General features: G+C 57.7%; 1 protein-coding gene across 2 annotated transcripts; it reads right to left on the bottom strand.

Moving 5' to 3' along the window:
• Positions 1 to 1,202: 1,202 nt before the first annotated feature.
• On the bottom strand, positions 1,203 to 15,380 carry BRINP2 (BMP/retinoic acid inducible neural specific 2). Of its 2 annotated transcripts, none has more exons than XM_041420186.1 (8): positions 15,276 to 15,380; positions 8,237 to 8,583; positions 6,093 to 6,283; positions 5,749 to 5,939; positions 5,293 to 5,398; positions 4,702 to 4,938; positions 4,297 to 4,519; positions 1,203 to 3,992 (listed from the first exon to the last, which is right to left on the bottom strand). In XM_041420186.1, exons 2-8 carry the CDS (start codon positions 8,515 to 8,517, stop codon positions 2,876 to 2,878), a joined length of 2,346 nt encoding a protein of 781 aa, XP_041276120.1. In that variant the 5' UTR covers positions 8,518 to 8,583; positions 15,276 to 15,380; the 3' UTR covers positions 1,203 to 2,875. The 2 variants fall into 2 exon arrangements, with proteins under 2 accessions (XP_041276120.1, XP_041276118.1); XM_041420184.1 differs by having other exon boundaries at positions 1,206 to 3,992; positions 8,222 to 8,583.
• Between the last annotated feature and the right edge of the window lie 177 nt (positions 15,381 to 15,557).

Below are 15,557 nucleotides of genomic sequence, written 5' to 3'. Positions count from 1 at the left end.
CAAATGCTGACCTCCAGTTATTAACCTCATCCTTTTAATCACCTCCACTGAGTGCCTTAATTGCTGGGCAGGGGAGGGCCTGGCTGCTTCCACCTGAGATTCCCACACAGCCTGGCAGTCCCCTCCCAGGGCAATGCTGCTGCTGCTCTTCCTTTAACACACATATCCCTAAAAAAGGTGGAAATGGTTCTCTGCCAAAATACAGCAATTTAGCAGCCAGATTTAAGGAACCAACTCTGTTTCTCTGCATTGAAGAGGGGGTGCCGCCCCATGGTGTTGGGGGGTGGGTGACCAAGGCCTTGTCTGCCTGTCCCTGTGCTTCCCAATGGGAAGTGCTTTTTGCTGGGTCAGGGCTGTGCCAGCTGCCAGCCTTGGAATGCCATGCACAGCCTCATTCCTAATGGGAACTGGCAATTTGGTGCTTTTGGGCAATAGATTATGGCTATTGCTGGGGGGTGTGGAAAGAGGAGAGTGCAGCCCCAGGGGAAACTGCTGAGGATGCAAAGAGCTGATGGCTCATCCCTCCAGCTGCCTGCCTCCACCTACTCTCTGCTTTTTATTTTTCACATAAAATTAAAAGTAAATGGCCTTCATCCACCTCCCTCCTCACACACAGGACTGTTAGGGCATCACCTGGCTCCATCTGGAGCCTACACAAAGCCAGAGAAGTCCAGGGTCCACCCCTTGATGGGTACCTTGAGGTGCTGCCAGTCATCCCAACAACTCTTGCATTCATGTTCAGGTGGGTTTAGGATGTGGGACTGGTTCAGGGCACCAAAAGACATGGTAGGAAGTGCTCTATCTAGAGGAGATGGGATGAAGTTGAGGAATGTTAGCCTGACACATGGCCCACATGATGATGGGGAGAATCCCAGAATGGTTTGGGTTAGAAGACACCTTAAATCTCATCTTGTTCTAACCTTCCACAGGCAGGGACACCTTCCAGTAGAACCAAAGCCTCATCCAACCTGGCCCTGGACACTTCCAGTGATGGGGCAGCCACAGCTGCTCTGGACAACCAAGAAGTGGTGGCATATGTACAGCAGAAGCCAAAATAATCCTCCCCGCAGCCCTGCCTGCTCAAGAGCACTGCTGGCCTTCATGCCTATGCCCTCCCCATCCCCAGGCTAATGTCTGCCAGCTTTGCCTGGTGAGCCCAGAGGATGGCTTTGACTTTTCATTTCCTCCTGGTGTGTTTAATTGCCTGATTTTTTCCTTTCCCTTTAGCACTGGGAGAAAGAGAGGAGAGGTGGGCAAAGGAAGACAGATGTGTGGAAAATAGAAGTCTAGGTGACAGATTGAGGGCTGCTATAACCACAATAGCCAGCCTGATGGATTGATAGATTAGACAGGGAATATAAATAGCAAGTATGGTTTATCTATCCCCGTTTTATTTTCCTCTTGTCTGTCTCTTTATCTCTCCTGGTGTTATTTTCCTCCTGCTTATCTCTTTATCTGCCCAGCCCGAGGATGGGGGAGAGGCGGGTGACAGAAGCAGGATGGATGAGTTCAGGTTTCCACCGCCTTTGCAGCATCCAAGCAGACAAGTTTTGCCAGCTGTGGAGGATTAGAAGGCGGCCTCAGATCTGCACAGATTCACTTTTCCCACCCCTCTCCTTTCCCTGCACCGTCCCCTCTGTCTGCACGCCCTCCCTTGGGGATCCCTGCGGTCAGAGGGTCGGCTCCTTCCTCTCTCTGCCTCATCCTTGGCCAAGGAATGAGGGCAGGCACTGGAGCAGTGAGCTCTGCTTGTCTGGGTACCTGGCATTCCCATCTGACAGCCGGGTAGCTCCACTGCTTGATATTCCAGTCAGGTACCCAGTACAGCAGCGGCAGCAGCACGGGGAAGGAGGGAGGGAGGGGAGCCACACAGCACGGCAAAAGCCAGGACTAGGGATGACAGTAACTGTTCTGTTCTTTTCTTTCTTTTCTTTTTTTTTTTTTTTTTTTTTTTTTAATCTCAGTTGGTTTTGGTTGCTCTTTTGCTCAAAAAAGGCATTTTTTAAAAAATATATTAAACAGATACATTTTACTAAGATGTCTCTTGGCTGGAGCCACTGACAAGAAATGACACTCCCCAAATGAATAGGCTTAAAAAAACCTGTCCCAAACAAACCAAATAAATAAATACATAAATAAAACATTTGCTTTTTCTTTCTTTTGCATTAGGTTGGTTTTTTTGGGGTTTTTTTTTTTGTTTTGTAGGGAACCATGGCCCAGAGGTCTCCGCCGGTGTCTGTGATGGCAGCGTCCCCAGCGCAGGTGCCAGGTCCTTCCCAGGCAAGGGGTGAGAGGTGCCTCGGCAGCGCAGCAGACACGAGGTGCTCATGGAGAGGCCCCAGGGGAGACCTGCTGGGCCTCCAGGGCCTGTGCTGTGGACCCCCAGCAGCACCGTGTGCGAGGGTACGGCTGCAGGATGGATCACGGGGGATGCAAAGGCAAAGGTGCCAGTAGAAACCTCTTAAAAAGACTACAAAAGTTGGGGTGGCGAGGAGGCGGGGATCCACTGGGGGATCCTTACGGTGGGTTAAGCACCTGCTCTGCTGGGACCAGCAGCTGCCTCTGGCCAAGCCACACGCCCCTGGGCCACTGGCACACCTCCCCAGCCACCTCCGTGGTGGCCACAGTGGCATTGTCCCCGCACTCGGAGCCAGTCTGCACTGCATGAGCCATCCCTCCTCCTTAGTCCCCCTGGCATCCTCCATCCGCTCGAGCCCTGTGTCTCTTTGGCCAGTTGCTGGGTGTACCATGGAAGCACGCGGTTGGCACTAAGGTAAGGCCTTGATTTAAATTTGTAGGGTGGTTCTTTCTCTCTCCTCCCCAGGAAGTCTTTCCCCCCAGCCCCCTGGCGCCGAGGTCTGAGCGCTCCCGGCCGTTAGCTGCACAGCTTGCCCGTCTCCTGCTCCAGCGCGTTGGGCAGCTTGGCATTGAAGGCTCTCAAGGAGGACTGGATCCTCGCCACCTCGTTGTTGGCCAGCTTCAACCGGTGCCGGAGCAAGCAAGTGAAGAGGTCCAGGCGGATTTTGCCAGGGGGTGAGAGCCTGTTCACCCGGTCCCTGATCTCCAGCAGCTGGAGCATGGCTGAGTCCTGGGAGCCCTGCGTGTAGGGGTAGTCCAGCTGGAGGATCAGGTCACGGATAGCGTCCGGCTCAAAGGGCAGGCTGTAGCCAAAGACTTGCAAGCTGTTGATTTTCATGTAGCCCAGGTTCTTGGAGGGATCTGACATCTCCAAGGGTTCATAGTAGATTGTCTCATTGGAGCTGTCATCCAGAGACTTGATGCGGCTCCGCAAGTAGACATGGACCGTTTCAAAGAAGGTCTTCCACTTGTTGCCCAAGGTGATCGTCCAGTTTTGGCACTGGGCAGAGGCATCTACAGTAGTCCTTTCCCAGTCTGGGAAGTTGCCCTCATTGACAGGCATGAACCAGCTCTCTGAGTGGCTTCCCCCAAAGGGGTTAACATAGATGGCCATGACGGGCTCCAGGGTGCTGTTCTTGGTGAGGCAGATCTGCAGAGAGAGGGCCAGCATGACGTGAACCAGCCCGGGCTTGTACTTGTTGCTCTTCAGGGTCAAGAGCATGCGCTTCCTCCAGGAGGGGTCGAACCAGCTGCCCAGGCGCATGTCGTTGCTGATGAAGATGGAGTGCACCTCGATGCGGCTGTCCCGTTTCTGCAGGAGGTACTTGAGCTCCAAGTCCTGCAGGTCGGTCTCCAGCCCCAGGTAGTGCTCCAGTGAGTCGGCCACCTCAGGGCGGCAGAAGCCCTGGGTGAGCACGTAGCCGTGGTTGCAGGTCCCGCAGCGGGTGCTGTTGTCCTGGTCACAGCTGGCACAGGCTGGCCCCTCGCCCAAGGCACACGGTATGGACCCCTGGCAGGAGGGCTGCTCGGAGGGACAGGTACAGCTGTGGCTTTCTTCCAGGAAGGTCCCAGGCACGGTGGTCTCACTGCAGTACAGGAGCGACTGTGCGCGGCTCCACCAGTAAGGGAGGGACCTGGTGCAGAGGAAACACACAAGAGAGGCTTAGATGGCATCTTTTGGGATGTGACTGACTTTCCCTAAGGATGGAAGAGCTGCCCACCTCGTGTTTGTTTTCTGCTCCGCTGGTGGCCCCCCCATAAACCCATTTTTCACCTTCAGGTTTGGACCTGATCTCTCAGGGCCACATTCCAAGCCGGTACAGCCACTCCTAGGTGGGCGCTTCTCCAGTTGCAGCCACAGGGAGGTAGCCCCTGGCTGTGAGCCACCCTTGGGGCACGGGGCAGTGTCCCCAGCAAGGGCTGCCATGGCACCCCTACCTCTCCTTGGGCAGCTTGAAGCGAGGCTGGCGGTGGCAGCGTTTGCTGAGGTTGAAGAGCCGCCGGATGAGCCGGTAGGTTTTCCTGGAGAGCAGCTTCAGGCTGGTGCCCAGCTGTTGGTAGCGATGCTGGACATCCAGATCCATGGTCCAGAAGTGGGAGATGGCTGTCCTGTTCAGGAAACGGTCCGTGGGGAGCCTTTTCACCAGGGCCTGAAACTCCTCTGTGGGGAGAAGGAGATGGCGTCAGGGACTCTGGAGAGCAGGCGGTGAAGGTGGAGCTGAAAGCAATCTCCCTCCACCCCCTGAGCTCTTCATGGCGAGAAGACCACCCTGGAGACCCAGCAGCCAGCCTGGGCTGCTCTCAGGGGGAAGGAGATGCTTGGTGGGATCTCCCCAGCCTCACCTGACTCCTCGAACTGGCTGTGGTGGCTCTCCCAGGCTCGGCCAAGCTGGGCCAGGCTGCTCTCCAGCGCCTGGATGTCGGCGTCGGGGCAGTTGCAGCGGGGGAAGGCGGGCTGGCACTGGCAGCGGCAGTCGCTCCGGCGGCACACCAGCTCCCCGGCAGAGCCGCAGGCGATGTAGCTGAGCGCGGCCGCCACGAACCTCTCCCGCAGGTAGGAGGGGAGCACCGTCTGCAGCCCTGGAGAGGGAGCAGCCCCGAGGGCATCAGGGCACGCACGGAGCCCCTCAAACATCACCTGGGCGAGGAGGGTACGAGCCTTCCCCCTCCCCAGGCTCCCGCCCTCACATGATTATCATATCAATTTGCTGTGGAGCCGCTTGTCTGGGCTCTGCATCGATCTTGGCTCCTCTTGGCAGACAAGCAACAACCTCTTCCTGCCCAGTTTTCATTATTTTCCTCCCCTCTCCTCCCCAGCCCTGAAATTAGAAGCAGCATCTCATGCCAGCATCCTCCCCTGCAACCCCGCGTGCACCCACAAGCATCCCATGGTAGCACTTGTCCGCCCCCACATCCCCACGAGCTCAGTCCTACCTTGGAGCTGCACTTTGTTCTCCGGGCTCTGCACCAGGACCGAGCTCACTGAGTCCAGGTTGTCATAGTTGCTGCAGCCGAGTGGCCCTGTCCGTGTTTCTGTCACCTAAGGTGGGGACACGGAGGCGGTCAGGGGTACAGGAGGGGACACAGGGTGCCCTACCCCGGTGAGAGTGCTGCAGATAATCCCTGACCCGCCTGCCGAGCCCCAGTCCCCTTAGCAGGGCGATGGTCAGAGAGAAGAACTAATTATCTGCTAATTAGCTTGTTGACAGGCGGCAGCCCGCTGAAAAATGTGCCTTTATTAGCGTGCCCAATTTCCCATAAATAATGGGAACGTGTTAACTTTCCCTGCTCTCTCCTCTCTGTTGGATGCTGTTTCAGGTCGGGCCAGCTGCGAGGGGCCCTGGGGCTGCTGTGTGCCGGCGCTGGCCCCTCGCTCGCCCCCTGGCCTACCTTGATGGCAGCCGTGGCGATCTGGATGTGGTGCAGCCGGCGCAGGGTGCTCTCCCGGTCGATGAAGTAGGAGGCTGCCAGCTGGTGCAGGGTCTCCAGCGAGACCCCCGAGCTGTTCCCAGCCCCCGCCGCGGGCTCTGCCCTCCGGCTCAGCTTGCGCTTGTCCACAAAGATGGTCAGGGACTCCTCTCCTGGGGGGACATGCGATACTTTTGGAAGGCTGCTGGGCTCCCCCCGTTCCCTTTCTTGGCCGTGTTCCTCCTGCAGTGCTTCTTTTCCCACTCTCCCTCCTTTGCACAGTCCTTGTGCGAGGGGTGAGCAGGACTGAGCCCCCCAGCACTCACCTCCCAGCGTGGCAGCCAGCAGGAAGTGTGTCCCATACTTTTTGATGAGGCTGTCGGTGATCTGCTGCGGGCTGGGCCGACGCCCCAGCAGCCGGATGTTGCGGATGAATTCAGGGGCCAGGGGAAGTGGAAGGCTGAAGAAATCTTTCCTCTCCAAGGCCAAATTGTTCACCTTCCAACGGGCAAACTCTCTGTGGGAGGAGAGAGGCAGTGGGGAGAGGGTGTGAAGTGGGTCTGGCCATGGCACATGCACACTCTCCTTCATCTTGTCCCCGATTTCCAGCTCAGGACAGGTGTAAAACTCAGCTTAGAATCATCCCGACCTCCCCATTGGAAGTGAAGGACCCGCTGCCAGCTATGGATCCAGCCAGGACAAAAGCACCGTCCCTCCCTAAGCCATTGATGGTGATAAAGAGCTACAAGCAGCGGAGATGCCTGCTATTGATTAATCCAGCACCTCCGGAAGGCATTAATCACAGCCCAGGGCAGGGCTAGACCCTTTTCCAGCCCTTTGGGCTGGCTGCAGCTCATCCCTCCTCCAGCCCTATGCCTATGGATCCAAGTGAAAATCCAGCATCATGGTTTTAAACATCAGCAGCATTTTGTGGGAAGCTGGAGGTGTTGGGATGTGGTGGGTCCCCTCAGAGCCCCAGGTGCTGTGAATGTGCCACCTAGCCTGTCACTGCCTGTAAAAACCCACGGCCTCATAAGCAACCAGCAGCAAATTTTGGCCTAATCTTTGGCATTTGGCTCTAATTAAAACCAGGCAGTGCCTTTCAGACAGTTTTTCCAGGGCTGGCTGGGAAAAGCGGGAGAGGGAGGGAGGGAGAAGGGAGCAGTGGATGGGTGCAAAACAGCAGCTGCTGGGCTTGGCAGATGACAGGTTGCCTCCCACCATGACTTTTGGGCCCAGAAGATGGGATGCAGGGGCCAGTAGCAGAGCTGAGGAAGAGGCAGGGGGGATGCTACCTCTCCCCCTGCACACACACTTTCCCTTGGGGCTGGGGTGCCAATCCCCACTCCCATCCCAGAGGCAAACAAGCCCCAAAGGCTGATAGCAGGTTCTCTGCCTCTGGGGAGGTGTGAGCCAGCTGCTGTCCCTCTGGCTGCTCCTTCCTGTCCCACCACTGTCACCAGCAGCATCCCTGGAGGACGCAGGTCCCTCTGCATGGCATCATCAGCACACAGGAAAGAGGAGAGGAGCTCCCTGGGGATGCTGGGCTGCACAACAAGGCTGCAATCCCAGCACCCACGTCAGCATTCCCAGGAGGTTGTGGTCAGGCTTTGCTTCGCTGCTGGAAGCCCCCAGGGCTCAGCACCGGTGGGGAGTGGAAGGGAAAGGGCTCATTAGCCAGAGGGGACAGCCCCAGTTAGGTCCAGGAGGCAGTGGAGTGGAGCAGGCTTCCCACGGAGGCTGTCACAGGGTGGCCCTTTGCTGTGGTGAGCACACCCCACTGCTGCCAAACCTGGTTCTCTGCTGGCAAGAAACCCCCTCCAGCCTTGGCCCCCATGCATACAGCATCCCATAGTAGTCCATGGGCTGCTGGCACTGGGGACATGCCAGGGGGTCAGTCAGGGTGGCTTTTCTCAAGCCCCAGCAGTATCCTAGCCCCAAAGGACTGCCAGTCTAGGCAGGTTCAGTAATTTGGCACAGAGACATCTTTGTGCACAGAAAAAGGACAAAAGAGCATCTTTGTCCAAAGGGCCTGGAAGGTGGACACCACGTGCACATTGCCCCTTCTGCTGTCCCCAGCTTCCCTCCCGGGGCAGATCATTGGCAGGTGGAGGAGGTCCAAAGGAACTGGAGTACACGAGACCCATCCAGCCCAGCGGGCTCTGTGCCTCCTGCCATAAGGGCTGATTCCATCTCAACCTGTGCACCAAATCCCTCCCACCTTAGGGCAAATCCTGCCTGGAGCCCAGCCTGGCCACACCATGAGCATCCCGGGAGGGGCTGCTATTACATTCCCTGGAAAAGCAGCATCTCACATCCACCCACCTGCTGTCTGCCCCAACGGACAGCCTCCTCCCACACGTGGGGGGTCTGCTCATGTGGATTAGAGAGGGTCTGCCTCCACTTTGCCGTGCCCCCACGGCCCCCCACCCCACAGCCCCTCACAGCCTCTCACCTGTAGATCCTGTACCTGGTGGTGAAACCCTGCCGGTAGCGCTCCATGAAGTCCACGTACTCCTGAGCTCGGTAGAAGGGTCCCCGGTCGCTGAGGAGCCAGTCGAGGGGCGCCCGGGCGGAGGGAGAGGGGGATGAGGAGGAAGAGGAGGCGGTGGCGGGGGCTGCATGGCCCTGGGGCGCGGTGCTGCCCGCCCCGCCGGCCACTCCCCAGCGGCAGCAGGCGCTCAGGGCCAGCAGGGCCAGCGGGAGCATCGGCGGGGGCCCGTCAGCACGGGGGACGTCCTGCCGCCCCATCCTGCTGCTGCCCGGCCGGCTTCTTCATTCTCTCACCCCGCGGCAATCCTCCGGGACAGCCCCGTCCTGCAAGGCCAAGCGGGGAAGCCCGTGAGGACGGCGGCATGGATAGAAAGCGGGAGCAAGCTTTGGAATGCTCGCTGGGATGCTGGCAGAGGGAAAGCCGCGCATCAGGCATGGAGTGGTCATGCCACAGGAAATAATGGTTTATGGGGCTGCGGGTGCTGGGTGCCACTGAAGTTAAATAAAATCCTGGCTGATGGCTGTTTAGGAATTTCTGGCTTTTTCTTTCTGTTTTTCTCTGCTGTACATCAGCCTGTCAAGCTGAGCTTGCTGCTGTGGGCTGCCCTGCACCCTGCATTGTGGGGACAAATGTCACGAGCATGTACAGCTCATTTCAGGTGGGGCTAAAAATTATAATCATGGGGAACTGGGAAAATGAGCTTCTCCAGGTATGGACTGGATCATGTGTGGTTGATGTTAGACTTCTCTTTGTGTCCTGCTGATGGATGGATGGATGGATGGATGGATGGATGGATGGATGCCCACTCCAAGGCTGGCTAGGCTGATGGAAGTAGTGTTCTGAGTGCAAAGATGGAGCTTTTCTGGCAGCAGCAGCAACCACAAGGCCAGAATTTGCCTGAATTTGCCAGCAAAAGTGGGAGATGGGGATCTGCAAGATCTGGCCAAGGCCAGGTGTGCTGTGAGGCAACAACAGCTGTTAGCCTCAAAACAGGGACCCCATTGCTGCAGTACTGCCAGGGAAGATGGTTTTTGTTCCAGGAAGGCGGCTGGAGCCCAAATGCCCATCCCTGCTGAGCTCACACCAACCCTGCGTTCTCCCAAACGGGGCTTTGCTGGATGAATCATCATGCTTTAACATGTAATAATATGTTTTTTTCAATTTTTTCTCCCTCTCTTCTATTTTTAATCCCTTAAGGGTGCCCTTTGATTACACTTTCCCAGCTTCTCGCTCAGCCCTCGAGGCTGGGGCCCTGTGAATTTTGAACAAAAGCTGAGACTTTCGCATCACCAGGCTGGGGTGCCAGGGCAGTGAGGTGGGCAGGAGCAGCAGGCAGGGCTTCTGTTCCCCCACGCTCTTTTTTCACGTGTCACCCTGTTTTTTCCCAGCCTGGCAGGCAGCCACATGACAGCCCAGTCACTGCCTCCTGCCCCTGGCACGTGGAGTCCCCCACAGCCACAATGTGACCAAATCCTGACCCAAACCTGTCCCATGCTGGGGTGGGGGGCAGGCAATGCCAGGTTGGTTTCCTCACTCTGTACCTCAGGTGTTGGAGGGGGCATCTGTCATCCCCAAAACGTGGCAAGACCCAATGCCAGAGGCTCATGGAGCTGCCACATGTGGCTGGTGGCTGAGCAGCTGAGGCTGCCCCCTAATCCTCCCTGCCTGCAACCAAAGCTGGGCCGAGGGGAAGCAGGCAGATGGGATGCAGAGTCTGCCTGAAGCAGACCTGCACCTTGCTCCCTTCCCCAGGAATATCTGCCAGTACAATTAAAAATTGATGTGGCCTGGGGACCAAAGGGATCCTCAAAGCTCAAGATTAAACCCCCCAGCTCCAAGCTGCCTGCAGCCATGGGTCCTGCTGCTGTGCTGACCCAGGACCAGCTGCTGTGTCCAGGAGAGAACAGTGGCAGCCAGGGTCTGGCAGTAAACTTCATGGATGGTTTAGATACTGACCAACCCTGAGCGATTTGATCCCTTTGCTACACAGCAAGGAAGAAAGCAACACTCTGCATCTCATCTGAGAAGCTGAGGGAGTTAGGTAAAGCCTCCTTGAACAGCTTCTTTCTAAACCCTGCCCATGGAAAATATTGCTTGTGGCATTAAATATGGCTGTGACAGCAAAACACCTTGTTTAAATATCTGGTGCACTGGGACTCTGCCTGTTGCCTCACAAACAGGCGTGGCACACCCTGTCTCCTCGTCTCCCATCATCATCCATGGGTTTTAAGTGGCTCCTGACCCACCTCCAGCTGAGGTGGGGCTGGGCAGGGGCTGCTCCCTGGCTGTGTCCCTCTCCCTCCTGCTTCCATACGGGTCTGTAACAGCCTGGGTCTCACAGGGGATGTTAAAGGGGGTTTTAAGTGGTTAAAGGAGATGCTTTTCCACAAGTGCCATGGGACATTTGCCTCATCCATCACCACACCACCAGACTGGTTTTGCACCAGTCACTTCACCACCTTCCCTGAGGCTTTCCTGGTGTAAATCAGAAGGACATGGGAGTGTTCTCCCTTTGATTCAAAGCACAGAGAGGATTTTTTGGGGGTGGGACACACCAGGCAGAGCACTGCATTTTCCATCAAACCATCCTAGACATTAAATGCTTCCCACCAGCACTAACCAGCCCCTTGCCATTACCATCCTGGGGGGAATCTCCATGTGCCTTCACCAAGAGGGGCTTCCCATGCTGTCCTTCCCCTCCAAATCCCCTCTCCCACCACAGCACCACAGCCAAGGCAGCAAACATCTGGCTCACCATCATGGGGATGGATATTATGGATAGACCCACTTTGGGCCACCTTTTCCCTTAGGCTGTGGTCCCTAGACCAGGTAGACACCATCTCAGCCTGCTCTGATGCCTTCCCTGGGGAGCTCATTCTGAGATTCCAGGCTGAGCACGGCATGTTTCCCTGTGGCTACTTCATGTTTTACTACAGAGCAATAAAAATAGGATTTGATATTTCCAGCACTTGGCCCGGGCAAACTGGTACAAAACCAGTGAAGAATCCCTCCTGGCATGAAGCAAAGTTTCCAGCCTTGCTAAGTGAGCTTTTATTCACACATCCCTCTTATTTACACCGCGTGTGCCGGCACCTCCGAGGGAGGCTCCTGCTTGGGGACGGGTGATGACGCACGCCAGCATCCTTGCCAACAGGAACTGGAGTCCCAAGTCAGGCAGGAACGAGCAAGGAAGGCCTGTGTGGGGGCTGCACTGAGCTATGCAGCAGCTTATCCCCACGGAGCAGCTTTCCTGCACCACTGTCAGCTGGGATAATTTATTTCCTCCTATCGATCAGGAGTTGTAGAAAATAAATACATGCAGATATTGCCATAGCTCTGTATAGTCCTCAATCCCTAAAGCTGGGGGATTTGCTTTGAGGGGAAGGGAGGCCGCACTGCTGCTCTGTGGGGTTGGGGCAATGCTTTTCAGGGTGCACCTCCACATGCTCACACCAGGATCCTCCTGGAATGCTGTGGAGAGTAAAGCTCTTTAGAAACAAGCAACCCCTTGACCTTACTACTAGAGCTGGAAATAACTTTCTAATCACTTTTCCTTGATCCAAAAAAAATGAAGATTTGATGAGAAGCATCTGACAACTCTTTTTTTTCTTCTTCCTTTTGATTTAGGGTTTTGCATCACAAAAGTTGGAAAACTTCCAGCTTATTTTTTTTCTCCTCTTCCCCCTTCTATAAAAACCCCAAAGCAATGGAAGAAGAGTACCAAATCAAATATTCTTGGCAAATTTTCCTAGGACCACAACCTCTTTCAGGGCCAAGTCCTCCTGAGCTTCTTGCAGCCCGCTGTGTCCCTGTTGCCTGCAGCAGAACACCCCGGTGCTCCTCCAGTGCTGGCTGACGCATGGCCCACACTGTCACTTGTCATGAGCTACATCTTGGGAAGAGCTTGTGGCAATTTCCAGAGCCACTCCCCACCCTGGGGATGGCAGTGGGGTCACTTCTGCGGTGGTGCACTCTTCCAAAATGGATTGAGAGGCTGAAGGAGGGATGGGAGGTGGGGATGTGTTCAGGTGAGCTGCAAAAGCCTCCCTCTACTGCCCTTGGGGCTGGCAGTGACAGCAGCAACACCCTCAGCACAACAAGGGAGTTGTGCCGAGGTCCCGCTTGCTTCCATGCCGACGGCATCTCCAGAGCCACGCGCTCCGCCGCTAATCAGGCTGAGCTCGATAATTAAGACGTTAGCTAATTGTTAGGGACATTAACATTGATTTGTGCCCTTTCATGCTGCAGGAGCAGATCTGGAGATACAGCAACCGGGAAGCATGCACTGGGGAGAGGGGCAGTGGTGTTTGCCAGGTGCCGTTGGGAAGCACAGGAAGATTCCAGATGGACTCTGGAACCACCTCTGTGCACGCTGAGCTGAAGCCCAGAGCCAAAGCAAACCCCACAGTCCATGGCAGGTACACAATACCATCGGTGGCAGAGCTGTGGGATGTGCCCAGTCACAGGGCTGGTCCCTGGGGCACAGTGGGAGCAAAGGTGCATCCCTGCAGGAGCGACGGGGAGGGGTCTCGAGCTCCCTGGGGAAGCCTTTTAGTGGGAACAAACATCAAACCTAGTGACTGAGTCACCTTCTCATTAAACATGGAAAAGCTTTATCAAATTAAGGCCACTTAAAAGAGCCTGGGCAAAGGCTAAGTGCAGTTTAGCGTCTGAAGTGGATTGACTCAGCTGAGCCATGTATATCTGTGAACTCACGCAGGCGCCCAGGCCACCTCTTGCTCTTGCACACCTCGGGACAGACAATCCCAAACGGCACAATTCTAGCAGGATGCTCCCACTGCTCCCGAGCCACCAGTCTCACTCGTGGAACCCACCTCCCCTAGAGCCAGCCCTGCCTAGAGCGTCTCCTCTGCCCCGGCTCGACTGTGGCTCGCAAGGAGCTGCAGCGCCGGGCTCGTATCCGCACGCTCCCAAGGAAGCGCCAGGGCCTCATTGATCTGCCGGGGTAATTAAGAGAGCGAAGCAGGCACCGCCGGAGCGACAGCAGCGCGGTAATCGCTGGCAAAGTGGGCACGGCGGGGTGCTGGCAGCCACCTGGCAGCCGGCCTCGGCGACACGGCTGCAGGCAGGAGCGTGGGGACAGCCACCTCGGAGCCGCCGTGGCGGTGAACAGATTGTCGCTGGGCTCCCGCTAGCCACCCTCTGTATCCCGTTCAGCCCAGGGACTGCAAGTCGTTGCCCTCCTCTCATCTCATGAGACCGCTTAGAAAACCTGTAGGACTCAGTGACTTGGGTTCCTTTTATTAGCTTTTCTTCACATCCTCAAGAGCGAGACACTTGAAGATGAGAGTAAAGGAAAATAGCAGAAAATCCCAGGACTCGGGGAGCCGAGGATTTGCATAAGACATCAAATGAGTTGAAGCCTGGGCCGCTGTCAGGGGAGATGGCAGCTGCGAGCAGAGTCGCACCAGTGCCATGTGTTCTGCCCTCTGGCTTTGCACACCCGAGACTTTCACACCTACAGGCAGAAAGCCTCTTAAATAAAGCAAATAAATGTGCAAAATAGAATTCCCACCCCCCCCCACCACCACCAGCACAGGGATGGCAGCAGCAGCTCCGGCTTCCCCACCTTGCACTGAGCTCTCAGACCAAAGAATCCCTGCAGATGGATCTTTGGGACCAGGGAAGAGCAGCCCTGCACACAAGGGGATGGGGAAAAAGAGGAGCCCTGTGCACAAGGGGCCAGGGAAAGAGAGCAGCCGTGCAGCCTCCTCCCCAGGGAGGATGGCTCCTTCCTCCTAAGAGATCCTGCAAGCTCAGTACCATCGTTATGCAGGAGCTGGGGGCAGTGCAAGGTGAGGAACACTGCTTCCCTTTCCTGCCTTGCCTTCACACAAGTGACAAGTGTCACGGATGGGCAACGATGCACAAGTGTAGCTCAACGTTAGCAGTGCATGATAAATAAGGTGGTGGGTGGCTGGTGTTGGGCAGAGAGAGGGAGCGCCCCTCTGGGGTGTCAGAGTGGGGCCACTCCCCTTCCCAGCACCCTGCTGCTCTCCAGGTCTCCAAACTGTCACTGAACGGCCACCAAAGACAGACAGCTCCGCTTCGGAGAAAGTGCCGGGGCCTCATCGCAACATCTCCGGGGCTGGCAGGGACCCTCCTGGCTGCTGACAGAGAGGGGACACTGACATCTGCCGGCAGGTCGCACCCGGCCCCGCAGCGCCCAGGCTCGGGGTGCCCGGCCCCGGGAGCACGGCGGGGCACGGCGGCCCCGCCACTGCCGCTCCGGGGCAGCCACAGCGGGTCCCCTGGGCACGACAGGCCACCGCTGCGCTTTAAAGGCACAGAGTTTTGTTTCTTACTGGAAAGATGAGTGTTTAGGGAAGGGAAGGGAAGGGAGCCTGGCAGCGGGGAGCCCCCGGGCTCCCGGAGCTGTGCCGGGCAGGCGAGCAAACATCTCCCGGCGGGTCACGCACCCGCTGCTCGACCCGATGCTCCGGGTGGCGGAGCGGGGCCCTGCGGTGCGCGGAACGGGCGATTCCCCCACGGGCGATCCCCCCACATGCTATTGATGATCGGGGCCCACCGGAGAGATGCGCGTTTTAACATTTGCGGGGGCATCTCCCCGGGTCCCTGCGGGCGCGGGGTGTCTCACATCGGCGTTTCACACCGAGCAGCGCACTCAGCGCACAGCAGCAGGTCCCAGCATCCCGGCATCCCGTTTATCCCGGTAGCCCGCCGGCACCCGGTCCCTCCGGGCCGGTCGCAGCCGCCCCTCAGCGGCCGGGCCCCGCGCCGGGGTGGCTCCGCCCGGGCGGGACCCGGTGCCCTCCCCCTACACCCGAGCTCGCCGGGAGGCTGCGAAGCGAGCCCGGAGCGGGGACACAACTTGACCAAGGTCACCGAGCCAGCCGGCGTCGGTGCCCGGGATCTCCGCCCCTGCGGGGCCGCCGCTCGCCCCGCAGCGCCCCTTCCCCAGCCCACCACCGGCGGGACCCCCGCCGGCTCAAACCCCATTCCGCAGCTCCTCCCCGCGACCCCGCAGACTCACGCCAGGCTCCAAATCAGCGCCGGCGGGGCACCGGCCGCCTCTCCTTGGCGTCCCGCTCCGATCGGCTCCGGCTCAGCGGCCCCGGGCGCTGCCCCGCCTCCCCTCAGCCGCGGCCGCCGGGTCCGCCGCGCTCCGCGGGGCCGCCGCGCCGCGCCGATAATATATGCAGCGGCCGCAGCCAATCAGAGCCGCAGCCGGCGGTCCTTAGCGTTCCCATTGGCCGGGGCGGGCGGGGCGTGGCGCGGGGGTCCCGCTCCCGCCTCCCGACCCGGGGTTAGAGAG

Source organism: Onychostruthus taczanowskii, unplaced genomic scaffold, assembly GCF_017590055.1.
Source record: "Onychostruthus taczanowskii isolate IOZ18803 unplaced genomic scaffold, ASM1759005v1 scaffold63, whole genome shotgun sequence".
Taxonomy (NCBI): Eukaryota; Metazoa; Chordata; class Aves; order Passeriformes; family Passeridae; genus Onychostruthus; species Onychostruthus taczanowskii.
The sequence above is the reverse complement of the archived record's forward strand: the minus strand, read 5'-3'. Positions and strand labels throughout refer to the sequence as shown.